Raw genomic sequence first — 12,177 nt, 5'->3', positions numbered from 1 at the left:
TCCTGTATTTCATTTATAGCATGACTCATACAGCATTTCAAAGTGAGCTGTCACTAATTTTCAACAAATTCCTTAGGCTATTGCATACAAGTCTCAAAGTTCCTGGGACATTATTATAGATTCAGACTGTACGTAACTGTCACCGCCATAGTGATGTGCCTGGTGTGGAGAAAGGCAAAGGAGCACAGAGCTGATGGTGTGCACCAGTTCTTCTGGATCAGTTATTAACACTAACACACTTCTGATCCTCCCGAGGTCCCTGGGCCATTCCAACCATCCTGATCTTGCCCAGGATCCCCTGGGTCTTCTTGTAGCCCCAGGAGCTGCATAATGAGTAGACAGGACAGAAGAAGACTTTCAGGGCCCAAACAAACAGAAAATCATTATGTAGTTCAAATAGCACCAGGCTAACTCTTAGCCTGGATAGATATTAACATGTAGGGGAAGTTCATATTAGCTAGTCTTAATACTGGCGTAATTGACAGCGCTTACGAGAGTCCTCACATGTACGAGGAGCTCAGTAATTGAGAACTGTATGACTAAGACATCCTCTCAGGAGTCCTCCACCTACTGAGGAGACAAACATGTAAACAGACCACACAACCCTGAGCCACATGCGGAGGAGACAATGGTTGCTGTTCAGATCCAGATTCCTGTCTTTTGATTTGCCTGTGCGTGTCACACAATGCTCTCATGCACACTGAGCTGTTGCTTCATGTGCCAGGGCCCTCATTTCTCTCTCCTGGAAATTTTATTCTTTCCTAGTGTGTCTGCCTGAAGTTGAATGCAGACTCTTTACCTGTTGTGTTGCTAAGAAAGCTTTATTTTCTTCCGTAATTTCCACAAATCATCTTCTGCCAATCATATTCTCTGTGGGGGATGGGTGTCTCGATTTTCAAGGTGCTGCAGTGTCCTGTGTCTCTCCACTCGGAGAGCAATTTGTCCTTTGGACCACTGCCCCATACCGGTCCATTTTGTATTCTGATTCTGTTAGTATTGTTGCAGTAGGATGCTTTGGATATTTTTAATTCTTTTCCTTTTGTTAGAAAGAGTAATTTCCTATTCAGGGGTGGAAATATGGAAGTCTTTATACTTAGACCACTTGAGGGATGACGCTTAGAGAGTTTTCTTTAAAATGATTACAAGCTCCAAATCATGTAGGCGATTTGTCCTCATACTCAAAATCTTTGATGGAGCTGTCAACAGAAATGTTGCTCTTTGGTGTTCCAAAACAGCTCTCCCTTTAAATCAAGCTTTCTCTATTCCAGCGCTGTCGACATTTGGTGTTGGATAACTCTTTGCGGTGTGGGCTGTCCTGTGCGCCGTCCATCGTGCAGCAGCATCCTTAGCCTCTACCCACCGAATGCCCATAGAAACTGCACAGTGCCGACGGCTAAAAATATCTGCAGATGTTTTTTGCCAAATGTCCCCCCTGGAGGGCCAAATCACCCCAAGTTAAGAACTGCTCTAAATAATAAACATCTGAAAAGAAATTGACAAACAAGCTATACAATGGATTGACAAGCAAAGCAAAAACATTTATGACTATAGCAAATACAGAGCAGTGATTTTCAACCAATGGTGCTGCAAGAGACACACAGGTGTGCTGCAAGAATTTATAAAATATGCAATACCTGACTATTTAATTAAGGTGCTGACCTCTTTTCCCTTAAGCTGTCAAAATTAAAAACTGACAGCAGCCAACACAAAAATAGCCATCCAGTGTGAATGGATCAAAATTATACCTATTATTTTTTGTCAGAATGGCAAAAAATGTATTTTGGGGGTGTGCTGAAGAATTTTAGTAATTAGTTTTTGTGTGCCACGAGATGAAAAAGGTTGAAAATAGCTGTTATAGAGTGTTTTATTTTATTTTGTTTTGTTTTGTTCTGTTTTGTTATAGTGTTCTGTGTGGGCCAGGAACTGTTTTAAGAGCTCTTTTCATATAAGTAACCAAGCTCATAGAGTGAGGTATTATTGCCTCATTATTGCCCCCATATTATAGATGAGGAAACTGAGGTACAGAGAGGCCACACAGTTGCTAAGCATCAGATCAAGAATTTGAACCTAGGCACTGTGACTGTAGAGTCATGAGCTGGGCTTACTGTGCTTCTCTCTCAACAAACATTGGAATCGGTACCTACTTCACAGAGCATGGGATATCATCTCTGACAGGTGCTTAGCAAATATTTATGTGAATAATAAATGAATATCTATAAATTTAGGGAAGTAATGTTCTAAATCAGTATTGAATAGATTCTTCACTTTAGTTAAATAAAAAACAAAACTTTTCTTTGAATACAATAAACTAAATATTCTCTGTTACAGCAAAGCAGAGTCTCTTAGCATCACTAAGCCCATTCATACCAATCTTTTGGGAGAAGTTTGTCAAGGTGACCTTTAAAGTCACTTCTAATCTGAGCTTTGATTTGTATGCTACTGCAGGTCTGCAAAATGTCAGAAGGCAGGCTGGTAAAATTGAACAAAATATTATTTTCCTGATGAGATTAAACAAACCATCTGCTCTTGCCTTTTAATAAGGAAAGACTGAATTCATCCTCTCTCTTAAACTAGGTGTGTGTTCTGATGAGGTATGATAGTTTGACCTACCTTCAGGACTTATAAAAAATTAAACATCTTTAACTAACAGGAAACCACTTTAGCCGATCAATTTTCAGACTTCCATAGTTGGCTTCCTATAATAGATAAGAGGACTGAGCTCTAAAGTTTCTTACAAGTGCACTATGTCTGATCTATATCTAAACAGGAAGCCTGGCCCTGGCTAGGTAGCTCAGTGGGTTAGAGAATCATCCAGATATTCTAGGATTATGTGTTGGATCCCCCGTCAGGGCATGTATAAGGATCAACCATAAATAATTGATAATAATAATAATTTTGAATGTATAAATAATTGGAACAACAAATCAGTGTTTCTCTCCTAAATCAATAAAAACATAAATAGGAAGCCTGTATTTCATGTAATAAAATACAAAAACAGTATTCTGTTATTCCTGATAAAAATTTTTTAATATGTATGTCTATAAGGCAAAAGAATGGAAACTTCCAAAATATTAATTAAAATAATGTTACTAAAATAGCAATAAATAAAATATAACCACAAATAGCAAGAAGACAGCTTATTTACAATAGCTTCATCCTGCCAATTCTCTTAAAATTCATATTGTGAATTGTAAGTATTTTTTCTATGAGACTGTAAGTAAAATATTTTTTTTGTTTAGATGATCTCTTAAAAAATTGAATGGTTTCATTTTTTTCTTAACTCTTAAGAAATCAATTATTTTCAAAACACTACTATAAAATGTCCTAAATCTCACTTTTCAGGGAAGATTTTCCAGATATGATGTGATAAGAGGAATAGCAGGACCAATATATTTATCTTCTTTACTGATATGTAGGGACTTTGTTTTCTGATCTAGGCTGGTGTTTACAGCATTAGAATTCAGGATTCAGGATTTTTATGATTACTTCTCAGTAATCATAAAAATTACAGGTTAACTTCTGGTAAGTAATCTGCAATTTACCATCCACCATCCCCCTCCCCCCGCTGCCACCAGTCTTGATGCAGAGCATTACTTTGTTCTTGGCATTTAGGAGGGACTGTCCTGATATCTACAATAATTTATGGGTTACATTATGTATCTGAGTACTTAATGAGTACTCAGATTTCTATTGGAATGAAAGAATTATTCAGGCATTCTTTTTCATAAACATCAAATTTTGAAAAATTGCAGAAAACAAATCTAAGCAAAATAGTATTACTCGGAAAATAGAAAGTGACTTTCCTAAGGTGGTTTGTAGGCATTCTCCCAATTGATGGCCAGAATCTGGGTTTCCACCATTTTGAGCTTCAAAGTTGCCAGCAACAATTCCAAGCATTGAGTCACTGGAGGCGTAGTATGTTTTGTTTTGTTTTGTTTTGTTTTTTCCTGTAGAAGCTGTCTACAGAAAATAGTGTGATTGACATTTTCAGAGCTAGCAAAGAGCTAACCCTTCATTGGTATATAAATACCATTTGGCTATAGTTTACTTGAAGGTCAAAAATGATAGCTGCTCCAATATGCTTTTCCAAGACCAGGATTAAAAAACAAACAAACAAAACATGTTGCCAACATAAGTAGAAGTCAACAAACCTGATTCTAAAGGAGTAACTTTTCCTTTAAAATGTTTATATCAAGTAATTTAATCTTTCCGAAAAATCTGCTCAGTGTATATTGCCTCCTCTTATGAGATTAATACTATACAGTCTATATAAATGCTTAAAAAGAACCTTTTATAAGATCCTGAAGAGGCATACCTATTATTTCATATTTTATGTGTTTTTTGAAAGTGGGAAAATATACGCTGTCTACATAGTAACTAAATGGCTGCTCCTTCGAGCCGCTTCTAAATGGTTATAGGTATTACCTTAGATTTCATGGGTATGATAAATTTTGTTACAATGGAGAGGTATTGAGAATTAATCTCACTACACATTAAGGAAGAATGACAGTAGAGATTCTAATGTTTTGCCCAGTTGCTGAATCTGAAAAATGTAAGCTCTGAGAGATGTGGAAGTCATGGAGAGAACCAAATCCTAAAGTTAGAACTCACTTGTAAAAAAAAAAGGCACTACTCATAGATCGTCTCAGAAATAGAACTATGATGATTGGGGGAGAGGTGAATTTTATGCCATCGATCATATTATAAATTACTAGATATAACTCTTTTGATGATGGAAATAAATTGGAAATAAATTAGACACTGACATGTGAAATGATGGCAAAAAACAATGTTCAAATCAGTGTTACTTTGATAAAATGATCTTTATGGTCCAAGTGCAAATATATCATTTTCTCTGTTGTATGTGAGGAATATGAGATTATGTTTCATAGATAACTGGTACTGATTTAGTAGATTCATAATGGAGTTTTGTGAGTGACAACTGCTGGTCATCACTGCTCCTCATTTTTACTTCACTTTAGACATTTTCTTTATTAATTCAGCCTCCAAAAGTCACAGAACAGTGAAAATTAGACTATTACTATTCGCAGTGGGGCACATATTTCTAGGGAAATGGGTTGATGAGAACTAAAATGTTGTGCTCTCATTTTTTGTCTCATAAAATTAAATATGTAGACTGTATATAAATATGTAAATATTGAGCCTGTTTTGTGTATTTTTCATATTTTTAAAATTCTTGGTATTCCTTAGGACGTAGCATTCTTAGCTGAAGGTGGTAGTAAAAGTTGGCAGGAAGAGGAAATTATATGCAAATTAAGTTCATTTTGGTTCTGCTAATTTTAACAGAATTAGTTTTTCATGGGAAATAACCTGAAATTTAGGGAAAATGTTTTTTCAGTTTAGTTTAGTTATGTGATATCTCTAGTTCCAGCTAGTTCAGAAATTGGTGGGGTTAACTTGATTAATAGACATTTTGATAACTGTGTATATATCCCATGTAAAACATTTATTATGACACATTAGCTCATACATACAGTGTGGGGCAAAAATAGGTTTACAGTTGTGAGAACATGAAACAATTTGTCCTTGTATTACTTATTAATTATTGTTATTTTCCATATGAACAACTGTAACCCCCCCTGTATGTTTTAAATGTACAGATATTTTGCTGAGAAATTGAATCAGTGTCAGTTTTTGAGTGCCATTGAATGTATCTATCTACCCAACTTGTGTTTCTTACCAAAAGGGGATTGTGCTCCCAGATGCATTTGGAATAATCTCTGTTAAGTTCTGAAGTTATACGGCTTTAAATACTTGGAAGACTTATGGTACTTCTCTATTTCTCAGAAGTACAACCCACAAAATAAAGTTGTCTAAGTTCTTTAACTTTAGCATTATCATCTACCATTTTGATAGTTTGAGAATTAATTACAGCTTTGCCAAAAACTTATTTAAAAAAATCAGTATTAGCTCCAATACACAGACTTCAGTTTGTTTTTATTTTTTCCCTAGTTGGGGTGCATGTTACAGCTTGCCATTGTGGTCATTGTGGTTCATTTCATTTAGCTTCTTGTTCTATCTGCTTTCTTGAGACTTGGGAAACAGTATTTTTCTGAGTGATTGTACTATATTGTTCCAAATATAAGGCCACCCAGAATAGAAGGCAACCTCCAACTAGAAACAGCTCAAATATGGAGAAAGGCTGGGGGCCCAGAGCCCGGCGGGTCTTGCAGTGGTGGCAAGGGTGCCGAGGAATAGGACGATGCCTGCCCACTCTCCCGGTGAGTGAAGATGAGTCAGCTGCTGCGTTTGCTTGTGCGTAACCAGATGACTTCTGCTGCTAGAGGAAAAGTTATACTGGGGGGTAGAAAACAAGTCTGTAGACATGAAAAGAAAGTTGCTGTGTGTCTAAATCTGGGGAGGGAAATTGGAGTAGAGTCTTTCATCATCTCCTAAAGAGTCATCTCTAGTCTTTTTTTCCCCCCCTGAACCTGAGGGCGAAAGCTGAGTTACCCCAAACACTGGAGATGAACAAAGGTAGCCTGCACCTTTCACAAAAAGCAGATTAAGAGGTCAGTGGCCATGAAAATGAATTGTCAGACACCACCAGATGTCTCTGACCAAGCCAGAAAATTATTCCTTGCCCTTTCAAATTGACACTGACCCAAGAGGTGGTGATGCACTGGATCACATACAACTTGAAAACAAGCCACTCTGAACTTGGGAGTCACATTTCCAAATTCACTATGATTTTCCCCTTTTTAAATTCCTTGTTGCCCGAAGCAGCCAAGTTACAATTTAAATAAATGGGCTTAATCTTATTGAAATAAACTTCAAGAGACTTTAAAATAATTTGTTTTACTTAGTAGTACATTTTAAAAAATACTTCAGTGAAAACATACTCGTCAACAGAGAGTATGTATTGATTAAACCTAGATAATTCCCTGATTCTACTAAGCATGTAGAAATGTAAACTTGTATAGTAACTAATGAGATGTGTTAGAATGAGGAGTGTCCCTCTTTTACAATCTGGAAACTGTTCAGCATCTGTTGGTGTACACCTTTACTAGGCAGTTGGCTACCTTTGTACCTTCACAAAAACCATATAAACCATCAATCTTGATACTCCCTGTGATTATTAGTCCATGGCTCACAAAGTGAATTTGAAATAAACTTTAATCTATCAATGATAAATTTCCCCCACTGTGTATTTCCTAGTGTCACCCTTATTATTTTCTATTATTATTATTCTAAGGGAACTTTTTAAATAAATGAATATTTTTCTTCTGAACAGATTAGGGTAGAACACGACTCCCCTTAAATGTAAACAATGGTAAATTGTCCAGAGGATTTGGTTTAGGGAAGCCACTCATCATTGATTTTAGAAATTTCCTTAAACCAAAACGCCCTTAAATATACAGGCCCCAATCCCAAGCAGATGCAGACTGGGACTGATAATGTTTTCCATTTGCCAGGTCTGGGAGGGGAACCTTTGAAACAGAGGGCTGGGCGGGAAAGGGTCTGAGAAGGAGGACCGGAAGGAGGGTAGTGCAAGTGGGAAGGGGGAAGGATTATTGCCTGCTGAGTTAGATGACCAGTCAGAAGGAGGACGAACCTGCACTGGTGGGTCCTAAATGAAAGGGTTGAAGTGAACTCTGCACAACCTCAGGGGCCTTTTCATAAGAGTTCAGAAGGATGGTAATAGTAGGGCAAGAGAATTGCACAGGACTAGAGCCATGTAGGGAAGAACTTCCTTTGTAATTCCGTTGTTTTGGAAACATTTGCTCTCTACAGAGGAAGAGGACACCCAAAATTTGGTGGTAGGGTTGGAGGGAGGGTGTGCCCAGTCAACCAACTTCAGATAGTTCCCCTTTTATTGTTTCTGTCTTGTACTGTTATGACTGATTTGCTCTGAATTACAAATACAGGGAAACAAATCTTACAAATATTTTTCCCCTGGGGTGGGGGGAGGTTGGGGTTATTAATTTCATCTTTAGTAGCTATGGAGGACAGAAGCCGGAAAGGTCACCTAAATGTCATTTTCCATGGCTGCTAGTGAGGGTGGGACAGGGCCTGGTTTCCATAACTCTTTGAGCAAGGATGTGAACGTGGCCTCCACTGGCTTGTGCTGTGGCACAGATACCGTCAAGGACGTGGGAAATGACAGCAACAGGGGAAGAGAGAAGATATTCCAAACTGCTGCATAATAATTTTTATAAGATTAATGGGAATTGTCAATTTGTTAAAAGTAGCATCATTTGCATAAAACCCCTACCTAAAACTGTTGCTGCCCCCAGCTTCTTCCCATCCCTAAAATGTACAACATCAAAGCTCTCCTACAGATGCTGGGAAATAAATCTCCAAAACCAGTTATTTCTTCCCTTTGTGAATCCACACATGATGCTCCTTCTCAGGATCAGGATAAGCAGAACAGTTATTAGTCTGTTAGGCATGAAAAACATCTGTAGATTTGCTGATGGACAAAAATTAAAATCTCTCAGGCCCCCTGGATGTAACGATCACCATAAAAACAGGTGTGGAAATTCCCAGTGAACTGCTTTTTGTGGGAGGGTAGATCACTGCTGCTCTTTTTCTTTCCTGATCCCTTAGTCTAGTCTTTCTCCAAGCAATCCCTAGAAAAGGTCATTTTTATTTTTACTTTTTTCCCATTTCCTGTTTGGGTGACTATGACTCTCACAGGTCAAGAGCAATCATGCCCCATTCTGATTTCTCACCAGCTCAGGTGCAAAGTCACTAACTGCAAGAATGTAATTTCGGATCTGTTTTGTTTTTCATTTGAAAAAAAAAAAAAACAAAATAAGATTTTTTTTCCTTAAAGAAAATACTGATTAAACCTCTTTGGAATATGTTCCACTCTAGGTCTCCCCTTAAAGAAGCATTTTGTAAGAGTTTCTCCAATGCAGGAATGTGATGTGCCTGCATTTTCTGAGACATATGGAATATGGCATTTGTCTTGCTGAATGAGCATGTTTAACTCAGCTGTGGAGTAACTCAGAAATTCCCTACTCTTATCTTTAAGTTTTAAAAATCATTCTTGAAATGTTTAATGGTCATTCCTTAGGGGGCATTGCTCTCCTTGCTAAATCAGAAATGACATCTGGACATGCATAGAGATAGTTCTTGGTTAACTTTTCTTGCTGGTCAAGCAGCAAGTGTATTCCAATTAATAGGCTGACAGTGTTGTAGGACAGACAGGCTTGGAAAAAATTTGACTAAATGGCTAATTCTCATTTGGCAGTGCAATTGAATGACATCTATACAGTTATAAACGACTTTTGTTTTAATAACAAAGTTGTTGATTTTCTACTAAGGGTTCTTTTAGGTTGTCATCAGGGGCTGATGGGAATAACAGTTCACCCAACTCTCCAGCTAGCTTCAGTGGACATACCACACCTTCTCAGCAGCCTGAACCCGTGGTACATTCTCTTAAGGTAACCAACTGTGTGCAACCATCTATCAAGAAATTCAGTTGTGTTGTGGTTTGTTTGCTGTAGTCTAGTAGTCCTCACAGTCTTGTTTTTTCCATATATACTTTATTTTTGACCCCTAATGGTGTAACTGTATCTTAATTTTTGAAGAATGATTTCAATTTTTTCAAATAACAATGGGTTTGAGTACTTATGGTTGAATCTTTACTGTTATCATTTTGTTTTGAGTAATGTGATTCATTATCTGCATCTAGTTGAAGTCTGGTGTGCATGTATATATTCATATGTGTAAAATATTGTTATAGGTATTGATGTGCAATGTCTGTAGTGTGGATGTCTTTTAATACAGGGAGTTAACAGCTGGCCAAAGTAAGGAAGGATGCCATCTTTTTCTTTCTTCATGCAATTGAAATACTTTGTGCAACTTACAAAGTGAAAATATTGAAACAAAAACTTACTCCATTCCCCACTAAATAGAAATTAGGTCTTTAAACTCTAGGTGAAGTTCCTTTATAGAACTATTAGATGTATGGTCTTGCTCATAAAGCAATTTTACTTTTGGCTTTTACTTCCAATTCTGCAATGACTTCAAAACCAACTTGGCTAAAATTTATTTAATTTTCTTTACCAATGATGAGCTTTCCAATAAGTATTTTTAATAATAAGTAGCATAAGTAAAAATAATAAAGTAAATATTTAAGAGTAGAAATAGATGCAGGCAATAAAAATCATCTTAAAACTGAGATAGTTCCTTGAAGTTTTATCATTTTCCAAGTATGAAACACTGTCCTTCAACTTACCTATAATCCCTAACATGTAGCCTTGATGAAACTTTCTGAGCCATAAAGTAGGCAGAGTGCTTCAGTCCTGTGCCTGCCACATGGATTTCACAGTTTTTCTAACATTGTTTTGAATTCAGAATGATTCATTAACAGACTGAAGATGCATTCTTTTGGAGTGGGCCACACTTTCCTTGCCATGCATAAAGCAAATAAGAAGATGAAAACTTCAAAATATTTATTTGATTTGGATGATTCAGTTTTAGCAGATTTAGCTCCCTCATTTTGCTTTGCTGCCACTGAGATTAAATAAGTTTGCTTCACCCAAGTCTAAACTGTGGGTGAGGGAAGGCAGCAGAACCATGCTGTGGCTGGTAGCAGTGTACTTGGTATGCCCTGTCTTGGTTGGGATAACTCACAAGGTGAGCAGCTGAGAGGATTTCATGGAGGTTACACTGGAATGCACAGTGCTGCCCTCCGTCGGGTGGGTGCTGGTTTAGCCACTCAAAAACACTTGCTGTCTGCTACAGCCTTTGACTGCTGTTTAGCATGAAAAGCATGTTAAATGTGCTGTTACTTTAGCATAAACCTGAAAAGCATTTTAGAAATGAAAAAAAAATGAGAGAGTGGCTTCAATCCTGTAGTGTTAGTGTCTGCACATACTCCCAAAGCAACATACTGTCCTACATTTCAAATTGAACGCTGACTCGGCCTGTTGCCATGTTAAATGGCAAGTGCAGTTTGAATCAGATCAGCATAGTGGGCCGCACTGCAGTCTTTCCTGAATTTTTCAGTTCAGCTGTGCTTGTCTGGCCTAAAAGGAAGGGGCAGGCAAGGAAGAGCTCTTCAGCTTTCTCTGCATTCATTCTCTAATCTTCATATAAAATTTTCTCTCCAGAGAGGAAGATATTATGTTATAATCAGAACATGTAAGTGTCCTCACTTGGCTCTTGGCTGTGGGTGATAGTGAGCAACTGAAGTACTTTTACTGGGTAACTGGAGGCTCTTAAATACAGAACGTGTTTACTTCCATAACTCAGCTGTGTCTGAAACAGAAGTGAGCACAGAGTCTGTGGGAAGTGCATCTTAAGGCTGCCTCAGCATAAAAAACAGTGTAGTCACTCAAAAGGCTCTGTTTTTAAAAGCCACCAATCTAGAGCAGATTTGTAGCCTATGATTTTTTTCTGTTCTGATAGAAATAATTGGAACAATGGCTCAGTTTCTTCTGATAGATTTCAAAAAAATCCTCTAGGATTTAATAACTCTGGTCATGGTTGGGGGAAGTGTTTGAAGTCAGTGTGAGAAATTAGCTCCCTTAAAATAACACCTCATTTTTCTTGTTTTAAAATTCATGATAACTATTAATTGGAGCTTCATTTCATTTAGTAGGAATTTACTGATTTGATATACACTTCTCTGAGGTGCATTCTAACTTGAATTTATAAGTAAATGAGCTTGTTCCAAGAGTTCTTTTAAGTTTCCTATGAAGAGTCACTGAGAATGTGAACTGACTCTAATAATAATCTGAGTTGAGGAAAAGGGTGAGACTTCCATTCACTGCTATTAATCCTACACTGATGAAGTATTACCTACACAGTAACAATGGCTAGAAGTTTTGAGTTCACCAGAGAGTAGTTTGTGAACTAGGGTATTTATAGCAGGATTGAACTCTGGTAAATATCAGTATACCCTTCATGTATATGAATTTGACATGAAGGTTCCACTTAATGCTTAAGTCATTTATTTTGGCTCAACTGTTCATTGGTGTTAGTTCTCAAGTGACACCTTTAGGTGTGGTGTCACTAATATTGACCATGAGGACAACAGAACAAGGAATTTAGCAATATCGGGGTAGAGTCTACAGAAACTTTTAGGAAAAGCATTTATTTTTTGATGCTACACTAATGCTTTAGCTTATAAGCAGACAGGAAAATAACAAACAGCAATCAAAGCCTAAGTTTTGTACTATAGAAAGTACTGACATGAAA

At 37.3% G+C, this 12,177-nt stretch overlaps 1 protein-coding gene across 9 annotated transcripts in view; it reads left to right on the top strand.

The window, feature by feature from the left end:
* CCDC85A (coiled-coil domain containing 85A) overlaps positions 1-12,177 on the top strand; it is a 167,077-nt gene that overhangs the window by 147,881 nt on the left and 7,019 nt on the right. For 2 of the 9 annotated variants that reach the window (XM_045828832.1, XM_045828830.1), the window contains exons 4-5: positions 6,108-6,242; positions 9,294-9,413. The exons of 3 other annotated variants lie outside the window; for them this stretch is intronic. In XM_045828832.1, coding sequence (XP_045684788.1) covers positions 6,108-6,242; positions 9,294-9,413 — 255 coding nt within the window. Of the gene's footprint in view, positions 1-6,107; positions 6,243-9,293; positions 9,414-12,177 lie in introns of those variants that run through there. 4 more of the 9 variants (XM_045828834.1, XM_045828833.1, XR_006784486.1 and 1 more) reach the window with 3 other exon arrangements.

The sequence above is a fragment of the Phyllostomus hastatus genome, unplaced genomic scaffold, assembly GCF_019186645.2.
Source record: "Phyllostomus hastatus isolate PE091 unplaced genomic scaffold, TTU_PhHast_1.1 phas_scaffold_78, whole genome shotgun sequence".
Classification (NCBI taxonomy): domain Eukaryota; kingdom Metazoa; phylum Chordata; class Mammalia; order Chiroptera; family Phyllostomidae; genus Phyllostomus; species Phyllostomus hastatus.
This window is presented reverse-complemented; position numbering and strand designations above follow the sequence as displayed.